At 40.1% G+C, this 21,521-nt stretch overlaps 1 protein-coding gene across 1 annotated transcript in view; it reads right to left on the reverse strand.

Annotated features, from left to right (window-relative positions):
• The window catches only part of LOC149311814 (tyrosine 3-monooxygenase-like), a 32,229-nt gene extending 15,123 nt beyond the window's left edge, over positions 1-17,106 (reverse strand). Inside the window, exons 1-6 of the mRNA XM_089526607.1 lie at positions 16,963-17,106; positions 13,152-13,326; positions 11,225-11,313; positions 9,773-9,840; positions 7,034-7,084; positions 3,733-3,878 (exon numbers count right to left, since the gene is read on the reverse strand). Coding sequence (XP_089382733.1) covers positions 3,733-3,878; positions 7,034-7,084; positions 9,773-9,840; positions 11,225-11,313; positions 13,152-13,326; positions 16,963-17,106 — 673 coding nt within the window. The remainder of the gene's footprint in view (positions 1-3,732; positions 3,879-7,033; positions 7,085-9,772; positions 9,841-11,224; positions 11,314-13,151; positions 13,327-16,962) is intronic.
• Positions 17,107-21,521: the final 4,415 nt, after the last annotated feature.

The following is a 21,521-nucleotide window of genomic DNA, read 5'->3' on the forward strand; positions in this document are numbered from 1 at the left end:
GGCGACATTTTAGTTCGGCTCTCCCACCCTCCCTCCCTTGGCTAGGGTGTTTTTGTCACAACTTTGTTTTAGAGTGGCAGCATAGGTCCTGATCTGGTAGTCATGGTTACCAGGGCTCCATAGTACTGGATAGGGAGTCCATTGGATCCGGTAGCACTGAGGGCAGGTGGTGTGGCCATTGTGGAGGCCACATCGAGTGAACATCTCCTGGTGACTAGGGGCTTATTGGAATATGCCACTGACCGGTTTCATATATGCGAGAGGGCGTTTCCCTTGCCCCTAGGTCATCCCAATGCTTGGTCGTGACCAAGCAACCTTTCATCCATCAACCGGGGTGTTGATTGATGTTTCCAGATCCAGACCTTATGATTTCGGCCAACCCTACCATTTGTGCTGTTTGTTAATAAAGTTGTGGCCTTTTCCTCCAATTCTGTGTTGTTGTCTTATTGGGCAGCTTCCTTCCCAAGCAACATTTCCACACTCCTTTCTTTGGAGGTGTATAGTGTATTTCCAAATGTTTAATGGAAGTCTTAAATTATTACAATTCTAGAAATTTGGAGATTGAAGGGAAAAGATCACTTGGGAGGCAGAATTCAAATCACTGGGGTAGATGTCTTATTTGGGGGCAATGTCATACTTGGGATTATATAGCTCTATATAGCTGCTCCCTTAGTCTCTGGAACTAGTAATCAGAAAGAAGAAAACAGGCATTTTCCAGGGACATTTCAAGGGGTTGTTTTATAGGGGAGGCCTGGAAAATGTACCATTCCCTGTATAGGATGACAGGTATGGATGCTGCAGGAGCTATTGCGGTAACTTGCAACATCTGTGCCAAGTTTGTTTTCTTGCCAGATGGTCTGGGGTGTTATATCAACAGCAAGTGCAGGATGGTTGCCCTACTGATAAAGACAGTGTGGCAACTTGAGGCCAGTGTAGCTACATTTCAACTTATCATGAAGCTTAAAAAAAAAAGATGGAGCAGACTCTTCTGAAAGTGGAAGATGTGGAGTGGTGAGGGGGAGATGGTGTGTTTCTAGAGTGAGGGTCAATTTCTCAACACAAGAGGTAGACACTTGAAAGAATGTGTTTTAAAAAAGGAGAATTATCAGAAACTAAATGATGATTTTGGAGCTACTCAATTGATTATAAGCTCTCTGTAACCTCTGACTATGAGGCTGAAAGAGCTGTTCAATGCTGGAATAGATTGCCTTGGAGAGTGCTGGACACTCCTTCTTTGGAGGTATGTAAACAGAGGTTGATGGTCAACTTTCAGGAATGCTATAGTTGTACATGGCAGGAGATTGAACTATATGACTCTTTCAGTCCCTTCCAATTTATGAGTCTATGATTTCAGGGCTGAGTGAATACACTGTCAGTAGACCATGTACAGGTTTCACCCTTCTTTTGTGTTCCCTCATAAGGTTATGCAGAAATAATTATGGCCGTACAGCTCCACCTCCACCTACCCACCCCTTTTTAAAAAAAAATAAAAATAAAACAAGGCATGCTGGGAATACATGCCTTGCTTAATTCAAATTCCTGGAACCACAATTCATCTTTGAAACATGGCATACATTTTCCTGCATCATGTTTTAATTATTTTTAAAAGAAATGGGGGATTTTACAAATGTAAGAGGAGCTCCACAACATTTCCACAATTTGTTGTTGCAGTGGGTGTGAACCTGGCTACCAACGGCTTTGGGACCTCCCAGATCTGCTGAAATTGCCCACCTAGTGTTTACTAGGCTGAAGTCACTATATCTAAACCAGGGCTATAAGTCACCTTGGTGAAAAGTGGACTCTGTGCAAGCAAGGAAGGAGACATTTTTTGGTAACCAAATCTTATTGACTTACTGAATGACACCTACAAGGTACCGCTGCTACCTTAGCCTCATATAATTTTCATGTATGCTGTTATGCCATAAAAAGATCTCTCCCAGATGTTGGATACACCACTTTTTCTTGGCAGGCCCTTTCTTTTTAGCTTTGAAATAAAGCTGTCTAGGCAAACCCCTTCTGAACAAATCTTGCCAAGAAAACCCAGTGATAGATTCACCTTAGGGTCGCCGTAAGTCGGAAATAACTTGAAGGCACACACCACCATCGCCAGTTTCCATTGTCATAAAATGTTTCACCATGTGTGCTTTTTAAAACTAAACAATTCTACAACCTTCTCAGGTTAACAACTCTTCATTTAGCTATTTCTAAAATTTGATAACACATCTGTTAGAAAACAGAGAAGAAATCCAAGCTCGTATTCTTAAACAATGTTACCCCAAGGGTGTTTTCCCCCTGCCATGTGTTTTAGGTGGAAGCAGGGCTCAAAAAGGCTTTTGTTTTTTATAGACACATAACATGGGGAAAATTACTTGTACTTTATTGTTCTCCAATAAAAATAAGGCTGCAATAAAGAATTGGAGGTGAGACAGGATCTTCTTGGACAAATTGCTTAATGTCTTCAGGAAACCCAAAGAGAGTTGAAAGAAAAGTCATGACCAGTTGCCCTAAAGAAACCTATAAGAACAAAGTCATACACTCTTGGCTGCCAAATACTGCTGCTACATAAAACTTCTTTTATTCTCTGGCTGTCACTTTTCCTGCCTTGGAATGCAGTCATTTCTGAATACCAATATACACAGACCAAAAACTAAATCTCTCTCTTTCATATGCTATTTAATTACATGAAAACCATGCTATATTTCTGTGCCTAGATATTAAGTAAACATGGAAAACATTTCCTGTGGCTGATAGTGGTGATGGCAGTGGTGGTGGTGATGTAAGTCAACTCCTCAAAACATTATTCAGAAAATAGCCCAATAGCACAATCTTCTTACTCCACCTGCAGACCACTTTTGGGAGTGCTAGCTCTAAATTCTACCTCAGTCACTAATGTGAAAAATAATATATAACAATTGCATAGCATTTTAGTTCTCAACCATATTTTAAAACTGAACTTATTGCATGGATGCCTGACATTAAGACAGATCATAGGAAAACACACTACATGACAACAGAATTTGCACAGCAAGTTCTGTTAAGTGACATGGTCAGGTGAGTTAAAGACAGAAGATGAGTCAAAACCTAGATGGGCATTCAACTTGTTACTGCTACAAAGCTCGCTTCAGCTATTCATTCATTAATTGGTCTTAGCCAGGACTGCTGAGTGCAGGTTTGGGGTCCAGTGAAAATTTTTCAAGCCCCCACCCAGGAGAGATGAACTGGTGAAAAATCTTTACTGAGAAAAGTTTGGTTCATTGCACAAGTTTGCCATTACTGGAAGTTCTGCATGTACTGAACATGCAGTATATATTTTGTTAAGACTTGCATCAAAATATAATTGCCTTTTCTTTTAATATGCAACTAGAAGTTATTTCATCAATTAGAGACTATGTTTGAAGGTAACTGCCATTATTTTCTTCTCAATAAGAATCAGCACTAATTGTCCCTGCCAGGTTGTTTAGGCCCTGACAACTCTCTTGTGATGCTTGTGCTGGAGGTGCAAGGATGTTGCCATGCTGCTTTTTATGGGTGTGTACCATCAAGTCACCTGTCAACTTATAGCAAACCCATGAATTTCATAGGGTTTTGTTAGGCAAGGGATACTGAGAGGTGGTTTCCCCAATCCCTTCATCTGAAATATAGCCTACAGCACCCGGTATTTGTTGGTGATCTCCTATTCAAGTGCTAACCAGGTCTAACCCTGCTTATCTCCCAAGATTAGATGGGAAATACCTGTTAAAAATTCAGAAACCTGTTGCAATTGAGGGATACAATCAGCTTGGTATCCACAGTATTTTTCAAGCTGCTTGAAAGCTTCCAGGTATTGCTTGCAGGCATGTGTGGGGTAGAGACTGCTTAGTTTCTGGTAGATTTCTTTCCTGAAAACAACCATAGATAGCTAGTTATTAACATCCATAGGAGCAGAATCTGTTATATGACCCACATAGGCTTCCTACTCGTATAATAGTTCTAATCAATAAAATTCTCATATAACTAAGGGAGATGAGTTGCAGATTTTGATCAGAATCTTGTTGGTGTCTTATGCATGCACCTGATGCACGTGTAAGTTCCCCCAAAGAAGCAGTTATTTGATGTGGAACACAACAAAGCTGTGCATGCAGTGCCATGGTGTCTGTGGACATCCATGTGGATACACAGTTATGAAAAGTTGCAGAGAAGGTGATGGCAAACTTCTTCTGGACAAATCTTGCCAAGAAAATGCTATGAGAGGTTCACCTTGGAGTTGCCATAAGTCAGAAATGACTTGAAGGCACACAACAACAAACCCTCCACCCACATTACTGTTACAAGTTTCACAGTAAAAGCAAATGAAATTCCCTCTTCTATGTGACTCTTATAGGTACAAGAACCCAGTCCTTTTTTTTAACCTCGCAACCATAGTCTGTGGTCTGCTCAGCAGACAGAGGAATATACTGACTTCCTTTTTGGAGTAATATTCTATGTTCTGATTAAAAAATAATACATCCTACTATTTAAAGATATAGCCATGTTAGTCTTTAGAATCAGTATGTAGAGAGATCTTGTAGCATTTTTGAGACTAACTGAAAGAAAGAAGTTGGCAGCATGAGCTTTCCTAGACTTCAGTCTACTTCCACATCTGAGGAAGTAGACTGAAGCCTACGAAAACTAATGCTGCCAACTTCTTTCGTTCAGATTCTCAAAGGTGCTACAAGATCTCTCTACATACATCCTACTATGTTTAATTATGCTTACTCCTTAGTAACTACAATATGTTTAAGATTGCACCCTTAGTTTCAATATGTGAATGTTGTTCTCTTGCATAAAACATATTTTGTGTTCCACCATTATTTGGTTTGAAGGTCTCATACTGTGTAATCCTGCGATGGCAGGAAGCCTATAAAAAGCAGTTTTTTGTTTCTTTCACTCCAATTCAGCTTTGGGGTTGTAACTCATTTGTAAACATGATTTTATGAAACTTGAGATCATTCTTGGAAAGGCTGAATAAAGCAAATGGCTTTTTCTGTTTGGATATTGTATTTCTTCTCTCTTTTACTGCTTTAGTGTTGCTATGAAGGGTGATAGCCAGCATCTCCCAATAGCCATCTCTGTTTTTGATCAGTATCAGGAGGGGTTAGCATGGGTGTAGCTTACAAAGCTGAAGAATGGGAAACAAACAGGTCAGCTTCCAGCAGGGGCTGTTATCAGTAATGTAAAAAAGATGCTTAAGCTTTGGACTACTCTCATAATACAGTCAGAAGAAGATAAGGAAACCAAGAAGGCAGCCTTATGCTTTGATGTTAATAGCATTCTGTGTAATGCTATGAAATGATAAAACAAAACAAAACCTGAAACATGTTTGTTTCATAGCAGAGATTAGGAAACTTACTTTTTGGATCACAACTCCTAAAATATTGCAGCCAACATGGCTCTGGTTGGTAATTATGCACTGCTTCTTCCACTTTAAGAGTTATTGGAATAATGTGCTGTTGCTATTGCAATGTTACCATATCCTCCAACTGCCCTGGCAGAGACAGTTCTGAGTAATCCTGTTGTCCCACTTTTTCAGCTGCTTTTAAAAGATGCCAGTTTCTTTCCCCTTCTTACCCTACCGCCTCTTTTTCCTCAGCTTATTTCAATTGTAAACCAAATTCAATGTACAAGAGTAGTTTGAACTCAATTAATTCAGAAAGGGGGAAGGAGGGAGAGCCCAGAATCTTAGCCTTCCCTGTAGACTTAGGCAAAAGCAAACTACTCTAGTCTCTCCTAGCTTTCGTTCTCTTCCTTATTCATAACCTTTGCCACTTTAACCACATTCTGAAGTTGCTTAGTCATCTGTGTCCTGGTTTTCATCTGTCAAAAGTTGGAGGGTGTATGTTACTCTGCAGCACAAGACCAAGACACGTTAATGCCTGGGGCACAAGAAAAGTGATGCCTTCCCCACTCCCTAAACAAAAGCTGACTGGACTGGTGGCTGTATCTTACTTCAATGCTGGCAACTATCCTGTACTCTCTACCACACAAGCTTAGGGGACACAAAGCAGGCCAGTTGATACACGTAGCCATGTCTAATCCTCACTCCAGAGCAAGTATTGAGACAGAGACTGTCTGTAAGAAGATGGTGATGATGGAGAAGGAGTTGATCCTAGACATTGGCATTCACAGCTTCTGACTTGCTGCTCCTCCAGATGTATACTTGTTGTGGGCTGGCCAAAACCCATGTTGACTGAGAATCACGTCTTAACAGGGGATCAGCAAGATTTTTTTTTTTTGTAAGATACTAAAGTTAAACATCCTGTAAGTTAGGTTGTGAGCCTTCGACCTACATAGCCCAACATACATTTAACTGGATAAGCAGAACACCCCTACCTCCAGCTTTTGACATTTGTTGTTAATTATTGGGGGGGGGGGAGTTTGAAAGAAATTTTATAATGACTTCCATTATGACCAGGGGTCTTCCCTGGGCTAGCACTTTAGTGTTATTGCGGTAGTAGTTTAAATCCAATTACTAATCCCAGCTACAACAGACCCATTGAAGCAATTACTGAATGGTAAGGCCACACATTTGTAAATTCATCTGATTCAGTGGATCAGTTGTGGAGAATAGGAAATGGATTTATGATATGATGAAAACAATTTCTATTTTTCTTTTAAAAAAACACCCTACTTTTTTTTAAAGAGATGAAATATATGAAAGTTAAAAACAAGAACCCTAATACTTAACAAAGAACAGCCTCTCAAAAACAAAACTCACCAAAATGTAGGGATAATGACTTCATACAGCACATGCTTGTCACAATTTTGGTAAGTGAAAAGTAAGACAGGTAAGAAGAAAAGCTCAAAGCAAATGGCATCAGACAATATTCTGAATTTAACCACAGTGTCTCTGTGGGGGTTCACATAGCAGATCTGAGCAAGGACTGGTAATGATAACCCTGCTGAGCCTCAACTGAAACTAGACAGGAGGCTTCACCAAAGCAGAGAGATGGGGACATTTTACATCCCCACCTTCCTCTTGTGGGCCATAATGCATCGTGCAATATCATAAGCTCACCATGTAGCAGTTTCATGGACAGTGTACTCAACTCTTGGTAATGGGTTACCCCTGTGGAAAAGAAGATCACACTTGGTTAGATTCTATTTGCATATCTCAGATGAGATATTGCTGTTGTTATCTTGGTATCACAGTCTACTAGTGGGTGTTCTGACTAGAGTTTTGAAAAATCAATGATCTGGATTCTGTTTAAGAGTCCAGGAATCAACATGATATCATTGGATGATATGGTATGTTCCAAGCAGTGCCACGTTTTGTGATTGTGGCGTTGTGATCTATAGTAATTTCATTCAAATGCTTTGCTCATAGAATCATAGAGTTGGAAGGGACTCCATGGGCTCTTGAGTCCAACTCCCTACTCAGTGCTGGAGATCCACCAAGAGCATCCCCAATTAGACTCTTTTTGAAGATGTCCAGAGAAGGAGACTTCACCATCTCTCTAGGTCACTGGTTCCATTGTTGAAACACTCTCACTGTCAAAAATAAAAATTTACCTTCCTGTAACTTAAAGCCATTAGACCTGGTCCTGGTCCTTGGGGCTGCAGAGAACAAACCTGCACCCTTCTCTCTGTGGCAGTCCTTGAGTTAGTTAAAGAATGTAATCATGTCACCCCTTAGTCTTTTCATTACCAGGATGTGCATTACAATTAGGGTTGCCATAAGTCAGGACCTCCAAACTGGGACAAATGTAGGACAAATGTAGGACAACATTTTCAAATGGAGGGCACATTTTTTTAAAATGGAGGACACACTAAAATTTGATGGTTTTTAAAAAATGTTAATATAAATGCATGTTTCTTAGGCATGATCAAAATGGAGGACATTTTGGCATTATTCCTAGACAGACGGCAGAAATGTACTTCTCTTTCTGGCCAACCCCCCCCCCCCCCATTCCAAACAGCACATTTGGGCATTGAACATGGCTTTATTTTAACATGGCCTCTTGCATATTTCAGAGGCTTATTGCATAACCAAACTCTTTGGGTTTCACAATGAACATGGGTTAACATGGCTATGCATATTGAATATGTCAAGGTGGTTTAACAAGAAGTGGATTTGCCCTCGGTTTCAGGTGTCTTGCACCAACTATACTTCTCAGAAGTGTGTACTTGGTCAAGGGAAAGCACAAAAAATACACCAAAAACACACCTTGGAAGGTGACACTGTCTCGGCTTCAGAAAAAGTGCATGCATGCTTCAGAAGCTGATTGATATCAATATCACCATCCTCATCATCATCACTATCCTTGTTAAAACAAGGCAGACCTGTTAGCATTCAAAGCACCAAAATGCACTTTGGAAAGTCACACTGTCTCACCTTCAGAAAGAGTGCATGCATGCCTCAGAAGCTGATTGATATCAATATCACCATCCGCATCATCATCACCATCCTTGTCCAAGCAAGGCAGACCTGTTAGCATTCAAAGCACTAAAAATACACAGAAATGCACTTTGGAAAGTCAAACTTTGCACAAAAAAAGTACTTGAAATGGCCACTTATCACCACCTCTTTCTCCTCCTCCTCCTCCTCCTCCTCCTCTTCTTCTTTCCCTTTGGTGCCAAGAGCTCTTTCCCCTCCCCCTGGCCCAGAAGCCTCCTCCACTCCACCTCCTACTCCACCTCCTCATCCTCCGAGGCTTCTTGAAGCTGGCCAAAGGCAGATTGGGGCTGGAAACAGTCCTGCCCCAGCTCTTCTGTCATTGGCCCTCCTCCTCCACACCGCCTGCCCTTCTCCTCCTTTTCCACTGGGCCGTGCGGGTGCACCAGCATCAGCTTACGCCCGCACGCAGGAGGAGGAGGAGGAGGCTGCCCGGGGCAACTGCTGCAGGTGGTGCGTGCGCATGCAATGGAGAAGGAGGTGGGTGGGCGATGTGGCCGCTTGGAGGAGGCGGAGCAAGGCAGCGCGGCCATGCAGAAATGGAGGAGGAGGGCGGTGCAGCGACACAAAGGAGGCGGGGATGGAGGCGGTGGAGGGAGAGGAGGAGTAGCGTGGGGGCAGCGCAGCAGCTGCATAAGTGGAGGAGGAGGAGGAGCGGCGGAGGAGTTGGGCGGCATGGCCATGGAGGAGGAGGAGGAGGTGGTGGGTGGCCGGCCAGCTGCATTAGCGGCTGCGGCAATGGCCGCATGAGTGCGCCCAGCCCGGAGTCTAGAACCAAAGCCGGGATTTGGGGGGAACCGGGCCGGGGTGGGCCAGTTCCCCCAAAAGCGGGAATGTCACAGGGCCTGCTGGGTTATGGCATCCCTAATTACAATGCTTTGTCATGTTCAACTGATGATCAACAATGTGATGTTGTTCTTATTGTGTTTTTGTTGTTGCTGCAGTTGTAATCCACCTTATTTCCAGTCTTAGGATTCAAGGCAATTTACATAAGTTAAAAAGATCAAATAAAAGTTCACATCAGTAAAAATAAGTTAAAATATAATAAAACTATCAACTAAGATCATTTTTTTAAAAAAAAAATTAGAAGCAAGAAATATGGACAATACCATTCATTATTAAAAATCCTCTCCCCATAAGCAATAATTTCCCTAAAGATCTTATAGAATTACTTCTTTCTTTTGGTGATTGTCTCAGTTTTCCAACAAAAAACTATTCTATGCATCTTAACCAAAGATTCAGCTTTCATCAGCCCCAGAAATACCTGTGAATGCAGAAAACCAGATTACATACCATAAGAACGTGTGAAAAAGAAAAAAGAAAAAATGTTTTTGTTTGATTTTGCAGTTTTGCTGCACTTACTGTCTGAAATTCAAGGCCAAGTCAGCAATAAAAGCTCTACGCTTCCTGTATTCTGGATCATTGTATCCCTAAAAGTGGAAGGAAAGAAATGCTTTTTCAGCACACTGGGCCACAAAGCCAAACTGACCAAATCTTAGTGTTCTATTACAGAAATTAGAGGATCTATTAGAGTTTGAATGACAGGTGAATTTTGAAATTCACAATGGTAAAGTCAATATTTTATTTAAAACATGGAAGGAAGTATTTACACAGTTTAGGGAACAACATTTTAAGAGACTCTCTTTAAAAATATTTGCAAAGGAGAGTTTAACACAGACTTTGGCCAGGATTGTATTGTAGCAAACAGTCTGTAGAATGGACCATTTTGTGAATGGTTTCACAATCGCTGGCTTGGCCACGTAAGCCCAATGGGTGACCTTGGGCAAGTCATGCTCTTTCAGCCTTAGAGGCAATCAATGGCAAGCCCCCCTCTAAAAAAACCTGCCAAGAAAAACCATGAGAGGGTCGCCATAAGTCAGAAATGATTTGAAGGCGCATAACAACAAAAACAAAGAAATAAAACCAGTACATATCTTCACATGAACTATTAAATCACAGAAGAACTAGAATAACTTTCATCATGACTGATTATTTATAATAATAATAATAATAATAATAATAATTTGTATATTGCTTTTCTGCATTGATCAAAGCGGTGTACAAAACAAAAGAATGCAGAAATATAACAATACAGCACAGAATAACAAATACATAATGATAAAACAGTATAAAAAGTTCCAATTACAATTTAAAAAACTATTAGACTAATCAAGCCGGCAAAGCTGATGTTCCATGATACAAAATACATATAGGGGGGAATCACCTGATCTCAAAGCACATGGGGAAAAGCATGATGAAAGAAAAAGGCCTTAAGTTTCTTTTTAAAAATATTCAGGGAGGTGATGGAGTGGAGCTCATCGAGAAGGGTATTACAAATTTTGGGGGTCAAAATAGAAAAGGCCCTTTGCGAGGTCGATGCATATTTCGCAGGTGGAACCCTCAACAAATTCTTCCCGGCTGACCTGAGTGTGCAAGGGGGATTATATGGAAAGAGGCGGTCCTCCAAGTACCCTGGGCCCCAGCCGTTTAGGGCTTTATAGGTAATTACCAACACCTTGTATTGCGCCCGGAAGCGAATAGGCAGCCAATGGAGATCTTGTAAGAAGTGTTATCTGGCCAGCCCTGGAACAACCAGCGACCAATCTTGCAGCCATATTCTGCACTAATTGAAGCTTCCGGGTTTGGTACAAGGGTTGCGCATTACAGAAATCCAATAGAGAGGTTACCAGAGCATGTACCACAGTTTCAAGGTCCCCCCCGGCTCAGGTAGGGTCGCAGCTGGCGTATCCATATTTAATAGGTGCTTAGTTACCTTTAGGTCTAGAGAAGGTGAAAGGTATGCTCAAAACTTACCGGGTGGTGATGATCCAAACTGGGATCATATTTGGTGATCAGGTGATGGCATTGGTCCAGATCTCTAATTTTCTTAGGGAACCAAGGAACTGTTGGAAAGGATATAAATCTCAATTTGAGAACACAGTATGGATCTGTATTTTCCATGGTCATTATACTGGAGCATGAATATATGCTGCTCAGTGTTATCAGATCAGGTGTTATTTCTATGCACTTTCTCATTTTCTCATCTTCAAGTCTTTTTCATGCTGGTTTTACGTAGTTTTTTTAAAGGAGAAAAATCTGTGGGCAATCTTTTTTTTTTAGGATTGTGTGCTGTCTTTTTATCTTTATTGTTATATTTCTAAATGATTTTACACTTTTTCAAATTAAATCTAATTTTGATTGTTTGTGCTTTCATATTTTTATCAGCAGGTTTTTACATTAATCTTTCTTTAGCTTTGTTTTAACACACCTTGAGACCCATATCAGGAGAAAAATGGGATAGCAAGTAAACAAAAAAACAAAACAATCTTTGAGCATGTTTTGAGCATAGTTAGGAAACAATCTTCAAGCAAGTTTTTCAAATAGATGCGTTAATGGGTGCATGGCTCCCACTGACTCAGTTATGTACATAATTGACGTGTTTGTCAGTATGTGAAGCAGGGACGTAGCTAAGATTTTAGGAAGGGGGGGTCCAGACTAAGTGCCACCATTATAATGGGGCTTGGATGAGGTGGCGCAGCAGCACACACCATTCATTTTTCTAATGGAAGGGGGGGTCCAGACCCCAAGAACCCCCCCCCCCTTGGCTACGTCCCTGTGTGAAGCAAAATACACAGTGTATTTTGCCCATTTTCCCACATACTGACAAACTGGCTGCTTTGCGTATACTGACAAACACGTCTGCTTTCATTTTAAAGTGCGCAGGAACGTAGATCTATTTCACATTTAGCCCATGTTTTGGTAAATCCATTTAAAACATGTAATAGAGTGAGATTTTCATACATACCTAATTGATGGTTTAATATCTAACATAGAAATCATATATAAGTTGTTGTTGTTGTTGTTGTTGTTATATTTATTTATATCCCACCCTTCTCCCAATGGCCTCAGGATGGCTTACAACATTAAAGAACAATTCAATTAAAAACAAACAAAAATAGTACATTAAAATAGAATTAAATTACCACAATAATTAAAACAAAATACATGTCAAAATATAAAATATTTTTAAAAGATAAAAATGTTTAAAATATATTAAAACAATATGGAGCCCCAGGCCGTTCTTTACAAGGGGAGGGTGGGATAGGGGATTGTATGTAAATTGTAAGTTGTACACTGCCTCAATTGCCACTGACAGAGAGGCAGGATATAAATAGAAGATGATGACGATGACGATGACGATGACGATGACGATGACGATGACGATGATGATGATGATGATGATTAAAAGCTTCTGTTTTGAAAGCCTATCAGTGGAAGGTCATTAAGGAAGGGGCCATTCTGGTCTCCCTGGACTGCCATTAGGACTTGGTGGCTTCTATGCCGTGTAGTGCTGCTACGTAGCAAAACTTCAAATATGTAGCCAACAAGACAGATATACTGGAGGAATAACCTACTGGCAAAGATGTACTCATGAAATGGCCCAAACCAGACAATGTCTTTGGTGGAACAGAGTGGGGAGATACCTGGGAGGAACACAATTGTGCAGTATCTTTGTCCTTTACAATTGGCTCAGGTATGTTTGTATGTATGTTGGCTGCATCCATTATTCAAACCTGGGAACTTTTATGTAGAATATGGGCTGTTCCAACTAACTACATCTCTTCTTACACCCTGTGCTCCTAGCATCTCTGATTCTGATTCTAATTCTGGCACATGCTTTCCAATATATGAGCACTGTTCACTGTTTAAAATGAATGCCACTGTGTTGCTTCTTGCTTACCTTTCTCTTCTTTGTTTGCTTTCACATTCTCTGCCACTCTCTTTAAGGAATCAATGAGGCTGCTGACTTTGCAGCTCAGAACCTCACATTTCACAAAAACGTCAAAGTCCTCAGCAGTTTTGATCCCCATTCTCACTTGTCTTGTTTCCAGGTGGTGGATTTTAGCTTCAGACAGCTGTAAAAGACAACCACATGTTACCAAGTTTGGATTTATATAAAATTTTGGGTGCATGCGGTCTGTGCTATGATCCCTGACTGACCCCATGGAGGACTCGCCATTAACCTAAAAGCGGAGAGGCCACGTAGGCAGCTCACCTGGCCCAGGCAGAGCCCTAGAGAGAGATGGAATTAAAAATCTTCCATAGGAAGTTTGGGAGTCACCAAACCAGAATCACCTCTGCTAGCCCAAGTAAGACAATAGACTTGGCTTCTCGCTTAATGAGCCAGTGATCAGCTTAATGGCTCAGCAATCAAGTTGGCTGCCCCTCCGAACTGTGTTCTGACCTAATGCATTGTGCAACACATTGCTTGCTCTCGGCTTAACAAAGCCCAGGCAATCAACACCTTTGTCTAGCAAGTCCCATAGCCTCCGGATACGTTTTGTACTATATAAACCCTGAGTTTTTGGACCCTCCTTGGGTTTTTGAGCACTGGGTTCTTTGAGCATTGAGCTCTGCTGAAATCACTGAGCTAAACTGAGCTCTCACTGTCACCAGGTTGCAAGTTGGTCCACACCAATTTGAACCCTGCTCTTAAGCCTCCGCGGCCCTCTTTCCCATTCCTGCAGCCATGATTCATTGTCCATCCAAGTTCCATCAGGACTTCCCAGAGAAGACTTCTAAAGTAGTATATCCTACTGGTGCCTCTCTTTCCCAACCTATCTCCCAAACTTACCCCTCCCCTGCTGTAGCATTGAATGTGTGTGTGTGTTTGTTCCCCTTTTGCTGTGATCTTCCCTGTGCTTGAATAAATGTTATTAGTTTAATTGTACCGAGTTGTTATCAGAGTCTCTTTCTCTTGGGGTGTACTGGCGACCTCTAGTATACACTTTGGGACACGATCCTGGCATGTGGTATGTTAGGGCCACCTCTCGGCAATATTTGAGCTAATTAAAATTCCCCTAATTCAATCCTTCCTAACACACAGTCAACCGAATGTATTATATACAGTGTGTCCTAACTACAGTACCCGAGACTTCAACTAAAAGCAAGAACAAACCAAGCCAAAAAAATTATAAACAGGAACACAGTTTCTCTTCTAGCTCAAAAGAAACAACTAATAGTCATGAGCATTTTGAAGCATACCTTTTAGCAATAAAATAAAAATAGTACCATCATCTGAATGTTTTTAAAATTAAGTCTTGTAGTGGTATGAGCATTGGGCTAGGATTCTAAAGACCAGAGTTCGATTCCTGGCTCGGCCATAAAACCCACTGGATGACCTTGGGAGGTCACATACTCTCAGCCTCAGTGGAAGGCAATGGTATCCTTCCTCTGAACAAACCTTACCAAAAAAAAAAACACCACCTACGTAGCTGTGTAGTCTGAAAGGTTATTTTAAATACTGTTTTTAACCTGTATTTTGACCTTCTTTTATTCTGTATCTCCTTTTTATCTGTGATAGCTTATGACCATAATAAAGATTCTATTCTATTCTATTCTATTCTATTGAGTGGTTGGACTCCAGTCCTATCATCCCGAACCATTAGCTTTTGTAGTCCAATTTTTATTTTAGAGTCCCATGTCCCTATTCCTGATTTAACAGTAGAAGATAGATAAGTATCAATGATTTTGATAATTCTGGAAATTATTAATAATTATTAATTGTTAATATTAATTATTAATTATCTCCCTTGGTCATACAAACAAATATATATTACAAACATTTATATGTAATTTTAGTAAAACATTTTGGCAGTTTTCATTTAAAAAGATGAATTATTTTGATACAAAGGACTGACTATTTTTCCTAGCAATTACTAATTACTGTTCAATTGCTAGCTTTCAGAGAAGTAGCCATATTAGTTGCTTGCAACATAAAAAGGGGGAAGAAAGGAGGAAGGGTAGAACGAAAAAGAAATGTGGCAGCATCTTTAAGACTAACTGGTTTTTATTTCAGTCTGAGCTTTTGTGGATATAAATCCATTTCATCCAATGCAGTACTGAGTGGTATTAAGATCTCAGGTCTAAAGCACATTTATACATATCTGGGAGTGGGACAGAACATTTTAAGATCCAGAAAGATGTAAATCATATCCCTTACCCCAGCTCTTTGGAAATTTAGGGCAAGAGAAATCATTTGCATCTTTAATGTTTTATATTTTTAGTGTATCTGATTCTCTGTACTGCTTATTTTGTTTTATTTTGCATTATGTCTATGTGTGTTTGGTTTTTTTAAATTGTATTTTAATGTTGTATTTTATTATTTTATATTATTGAATAATACATAAAGGTTATATTTTACAAATGTTTATAAAACACCATGTACATGCATGGCACCATATAAATAAATGACAACAACAACAACAACAACAACAACAACAACAACATATCATGGCCACAACTGTATAAACTGACAGACTTTTAAAGCAGAAAGGTTTTAGAGAACATCCTGGGGGTGCTATACTGTTTTAAATTATTTAAGTTATATATACAGATACAGGTGAAACATCAGGAATAAACTCTTCCAGGACACGGCCACATAGCCCCCAAATCCCATAATAACAATAACAATAATAAAAACGTGCTTTATCCCTGAGGCCTCAATATAAATCAGTACTGTACTGCAAGAAGTAGGTTAATATCCACAAAAGCTCAGGCTAAAATAGCAGTTAGTCAAAAAGGGAGGGCTGGGTGTTCTGTGGGGCAGGGATGATGGTGGAGGAATCATAGAGTTAGAAGAGACCCCAGGGGCTATTCAGTCCAACCCCCTGCCATGCAGGAACTCACAATCAAAGCATCTCCAACAGATGGCCATCCAACCAGGGCCAATGAATAGAAGTAAGGTGTAAGGAGTAAAGGAGTAATAGGTTTTTACAAGAGTAGGGGTAGGAATAAAATGTAACAAAATATATTTGTTACGCCTTACTCCTGTTATTATATTGTACATGCAAACACCATTTTGCCCTAGTGGCACAGTAGTTAAATGCCTGTACTGCAGCCACTCACTCACAAACCACAAGGTTGTGAGTTCAATCCCAGTCAGAGGCTCAGGGTTGACTCAGCTGACAGATGTAAACCACTTAGAGACTGCTTAGGTGGTATGAAGTGGTATATAAATGAAGCTGCTATTGCTGTTGCTATTTTTTATTTAATTTTTAACTTTTAACTTTAATTTTTTTTCTTGAGGAGCATAGTAGGAGTAAAAGTAGGTGTAGCATTAAGGGGGGAAATCTTACTCCAGAGTAGGACAAGGAGTAACCCCAAAATCACCACTACTTCCCAGCCCTGTTAAAAAAAACCTCCAAAGAAGGAGACTCCACCACTCTCACTGTGGAACAGCTCTTTTACAGTCAGGAAGTTCTTCCTAATGTTGAGGTGGAATCTCTTTTCCTGTAGCTTGCATCCATTGCTCCGGGTCCTAGTCTCTGGAGCAGCAGAAAACAAGCTTGCTCCCTCCTCAATATGACATCCCTTCAAATATTTAAACAGGGCTCTCATATCACCTCTTAACCTTCTCTTCTCCAGGCTAAACCTCCCCAGCTCCCTAAGGCTCTCCTCCTAGGGTTTTTAGTCCATGTTAGTCTCAGGGGAAGAACCTGTTTCCTGGCACTGAAGGTGGTAAAGGCTCCACAAAAGAGACCAAGGGGTACCTGGAAGGCCTGGGCTGCTGAGGCGATGCCAGTCCTTTTCCCTCCTGGGAGGGTGAAAGTGAGGCAAAAGGTGGCCCTTTCCATCTCTCTGGAGAGGCTGGGCACAGGGAGGGCAGGGTTCCCTGGCATGTCCGAGGGCTCCATCCCTGGCAGAGGTCGTCCTCCAGCTCCGCGTAGGCTTCTCAATCTCCAAGGCACTGCAGATCCCAGACTCCACAGGGCTTCCCTGTTGCCTCCCAGGAAAGACTCAAGAGATACTCCTTTGAAGAGAGGTGGGCATGGAGGGGGTGGGCACAAGGGAGGGCACAGTCCTCCCACCTTAGTCCTCCCACCTGATCCTTGCCAGATGGGTTGGACAACAACTCCCATTCTCCCCAACCCCCATAGGTCTAACCCAGGATAGGAGCTGTTGTCCAAAGCATCAGGAAGAGGAGAAGGTTTCAGGATCCAGCCCTGGCATTTTATTAGTTTTGTTGTTTTATTGATGTTTTATTTTGTTGTTTTTAATGTTTTACTTTAGTTAATGTTTTATTTTTGTTTTGTTATTTTTCGTGTTTTATTTTGTTATTTAGAATGTTTTATTTTATTAATGTTTATTTTTATTTTGTTATTTTAACAAAATTGTTTTTTGTTGTTTTTAATGTTTGATTTTATTCATATTATATTGTATTTCACGTTTGATTTTTTCTGTGTTATTTTTCATGCTTTATTTTGTTATTTTTAACGTTTTATTTTGCTGTTTTTAATGTTTTATTTTATTAATGCTTTATTTTTAATTTGGTTTTAATGTTTTATTTTATTTAACATTTTGTTTTTATTTTGTTATTTTTAATGTTCTGTTTTGTTGTTCTTAATGTTTGATTTTATTAGTGTTTTATTTTATTTAACGTTTTATTTTTATTTTGCTATTTTAAATTTTTTATTTTGTTTATTTTTAATGTTTTATTTTGATTTTCTTATCTTTAATGTTTTAATTTATTTTAATATAAGTTACAATGCAATTAATTGAAAAACACGAGTTAAAAACACAAGTTTAAAGAAGCCTGCAAAGACGATTGAAACATATATGAAATAAAAATATATATATTAAACGCCCTCACCTGATTAGTTGGTTTATAATGTATCTAACGTGGATCGTTTTAATTGATTTAACGTTCAGAATCATTTAAAGATATGTTTTAATTTAGCAATTGGCTCTGCTTTTAAGACTGTACACTGATGGCAGGGTTTTGTCTTTGTTCATTATGTAAATAAACAACAACAACAACAACAACAACAACAATAATAAACCATTAAAAGCCAAATAACCATCATCCCTGTCTTCTGGTTAACATTGGGATGCAAAATGTGCTGCTTTGAGTGTATCGACTAGTGTGAGAATCTTCATTTCTCCTTTTTCCTTCTTGATTTGTTAGAATCAAAAATATGAATGTTTTGATGTTTTAATTTTTTGGTTCATTTGTTTTCAGACTTTGTTTTTTGGGGGGAGGGATTTAGGGCACTCTATCTATCTATCTATCTATCTGAATTTGTTCCTCGTGTAGTTCTTTGAATTGCTTGGAAAAACAGACAGTGCAGAGGACCTGCTTTCAGACAGCAAAAGTGCATTTTATATTTTTGGAAGGAAATGTGTCCTGAAAAATAACCGAGTTTGTTTTGACCTGTGGAATATTTTTGTGGCACTGATTATATTTATCGCCCATCCAGCTTTGGAAGTAGACGGTTCCCTCCCCACGAACCTTTTGCTTTTCAACTTTTGTTATGTTTTCATGTTAAATGTATACTGTTTTAAGGGGATCGTTTTAATTTGTGTTACATTTTTGTTGCCAAGTTTTTAAAGTGGTTTTATCTTGTGAGCCGCCGCCTTGCCTCCCTTTCAGAAAGAAAGAAAGATACACAGAAATTTCTGCTGTGGACAGTTTGCATCCTGACGGTGTAATTATATCAGTTTGCTCCCATTTCAGTGTCTTCTGGGATTTTTATTTCGGTGAGACGTTTTAGATTTTTGTCTCCCAGAGCACTGGTTCTCAGACTTTGGGACTCCAGACTTTAGAACTCAGCATTCCCCCCATTGGCCATTTTGGCTGGGGCTTCTGGGAGTTGAAGTCCAAAACATCTGGAGGACCAGTGATCAAGAAGCCCTGTCCTAGGGAACTCTAGGCCACTGGTTCTCAAACTTCGTGGTCATGTTTTATTAATGTTTTGTTATTTTTAATGTTTTGATATTTTTAATGTTTGATTTTATTAATGTTTGAATTTATTAATGTTTGAATTTATTTCACGTTTTATTTTTTACTTTGCTATTTTTCATGTTTTATTTTATTCATGTTTTATTTTATGTAATGTTTTATTTTTATTTTTATTTCTCTCTTTCTCTCTATATATATATATATTCATTCATTCTTAGTGTAAGAATGGTAAACGGTGGTAATCAACAGTATCCGTACTTTCCATAGAAATATCTATCTATCTCTTTAGAATGTCCTATTCTCCAGTATCATCGTGCCTCCTCCTGTGACAGTTCTTAATTCTGCCCTTCCAGATTTTAAGATGGTTGTTGTGGTGGTTGGGGTTGTGTGCCAGAGGCAGAGCCAGAGCCAGAGCCAGCTTGGTGTAGTCGTCTGAGTGTTGGGATTGTGGCTCTGGAGAGCAGGTCACCTTGGGCAAGAAGTCACACTCTCTCAGCCTCAGAGGATGGCAATGGCAAACCATCTCTGAAGCAACTTGCCAAGAAAACCTTATCATAGGGTCACCATAAATCGGAAAGGGCTTGAAGGCACACAAGAAGAACAAGAAGGCGAACCTGTCATGGGGTTTTCTTGGCAAGATTTGTTCAGAGGAGGTTTGCCAGCTATTATTAACCCAGAAATATATGCTTCTGCTTGCAAAAAGAAACCCCAAACATATCCCACCTATCCCTCCACTTTTCCATTGCAATTCGTTTTTTAAAAAAGCAAAAGAAAGAAAGAAAAACTATAATCTGTGTAGGGCAAACGAATTATTCACCACTGCAGAAATCATCTGGTTTGACCCCACTTTTTTTAACTGCCATGGCTCAGTGCTATGGAATTCTGGGAATTGTAGTTTGTTGTGGCTCCAGAGCGCTCTGACAGAGAAGGCTAGCTATCTCACAAAACTACAAATCTCAGGACTCCATATCATTGAGCCAAGGCGGTTAAAAGTGGTATCAAACTGGATCACTTCTGCAGTGGGGATGCAGCCTTGATTGACTAATAAGAATTTTGCAAATTGCCCATTGAGACTTTTAGCCTCAGTTCAAAAGGGATATTTAAAGTTCCAGCAGCTTCAGCACAGAGAAGGGGCTTCCATTTTTGGCCTGCATTGGTTTATTTATTGCTAGCATTATTTTACATGCAGAATTGGAGAGGCGGGAAGAAAACTTTGAAATAATTTTCTCACTATTTTTTTAAAAAGCCAAAACAACACCTGTTTGGCAAAGATGGGGATTCATGCAGCCCTCCAGATGATATTGGACTACAGCTCCCAGCCTCCCTCACAATTGCTCAGTCAGCTGTGGCCTCTGGAGGTTGCAGTGCAAAAGGATCTGGAGGGCTTGAGGATGTATGGGATCTCTTACTTAGCTGGAGGAGGGAAGTAAGGGTACAAATGGATCTGTGGGGAATAAAAGGCTTAATGGGAGCTGACCATGGTGCTGAATTCAGTCCTCCCACCTTCCCAAACAGAACCAGCGCCAATTTCTTTAAAGTTTGGGCTAAAAGCTGGATTGGCATCACTACTCCACTGACATAATGGTCCAAAACACACTGCAGAAATAATCCAGAAATAATGCTAGGGAATTCTGAGAATTGTAGTTTTGTGAGACATTAGCCTTCCCTGTCAGAGAGCTTTGATGCCACAATAGACTACAGTTCCCAGGATTGCCTAGCACTGAAGGCAGATAAAGAGATCTCAAACTGGATTATTGCTGCAGTGTGTTTTGGATCCTAAACTCTGCCTGCACTGTGACTCCCTCTAGTGAACCCAGGTTAGTCAAATTCTACAGCAGCCATCACATTCCTGTTATATCTGATCAGTAAATAGCCCTGTATCATGACTTTAAACCAGAGTGGATAACTGAGAGAGGTTAAGGGGCTGTATTAATTTCATCCCAAGACTCTGGAGGGCTGCAACACCACTACCCCTGCAAAAAAAAAAAAAAAAAAATCACCTCCAAAGTGTTATCTAGGGGGCGTTTTGTCTCATTTCCCCCCTGCCGCTTTAAGCCCAGGAAAGGAATCTTTTAAAACAAGAACTGGAAGGTCCCCCCCCCCCTTCTTTTTAACCTTGAGGGGACTGAGACATCTAGAGAATCCTGGAAGATTGCAGAAGATGATGCAATCATTTTGGATCTGGTTGCAAGGACATAGCCAGGCACCTCTCCAAGGCATAGAGGCACCTCTGTGCCTCTCTGCTAGGCATAGAATAGCTGTGGAGGAGGGTGATATGTCAAGAACAAAATTAAAAATGGCCTGAATAGACTAGAAAGCTGGGCCAAAGCTAACAAAATGAAATTCAACACAGAGAAATGTAAGGCACTG

This window comes from Sceloporus occidentalis, unplaced genomic scaffold (assembly GCF_023333645.1).
Source record: "Sceloporus occidentalis isolate IW3139 unplaced genomic scaffold, rSceOcc1.0.p SCAF_5, whole genome shotgun sequence".
Lineage (NCBI taxonomy): Eukaryota > Metazoa > Chordata > Lepidosauria > Squamata > Phrynosomatidae > Sceloporus > Sceloporus occidentalis.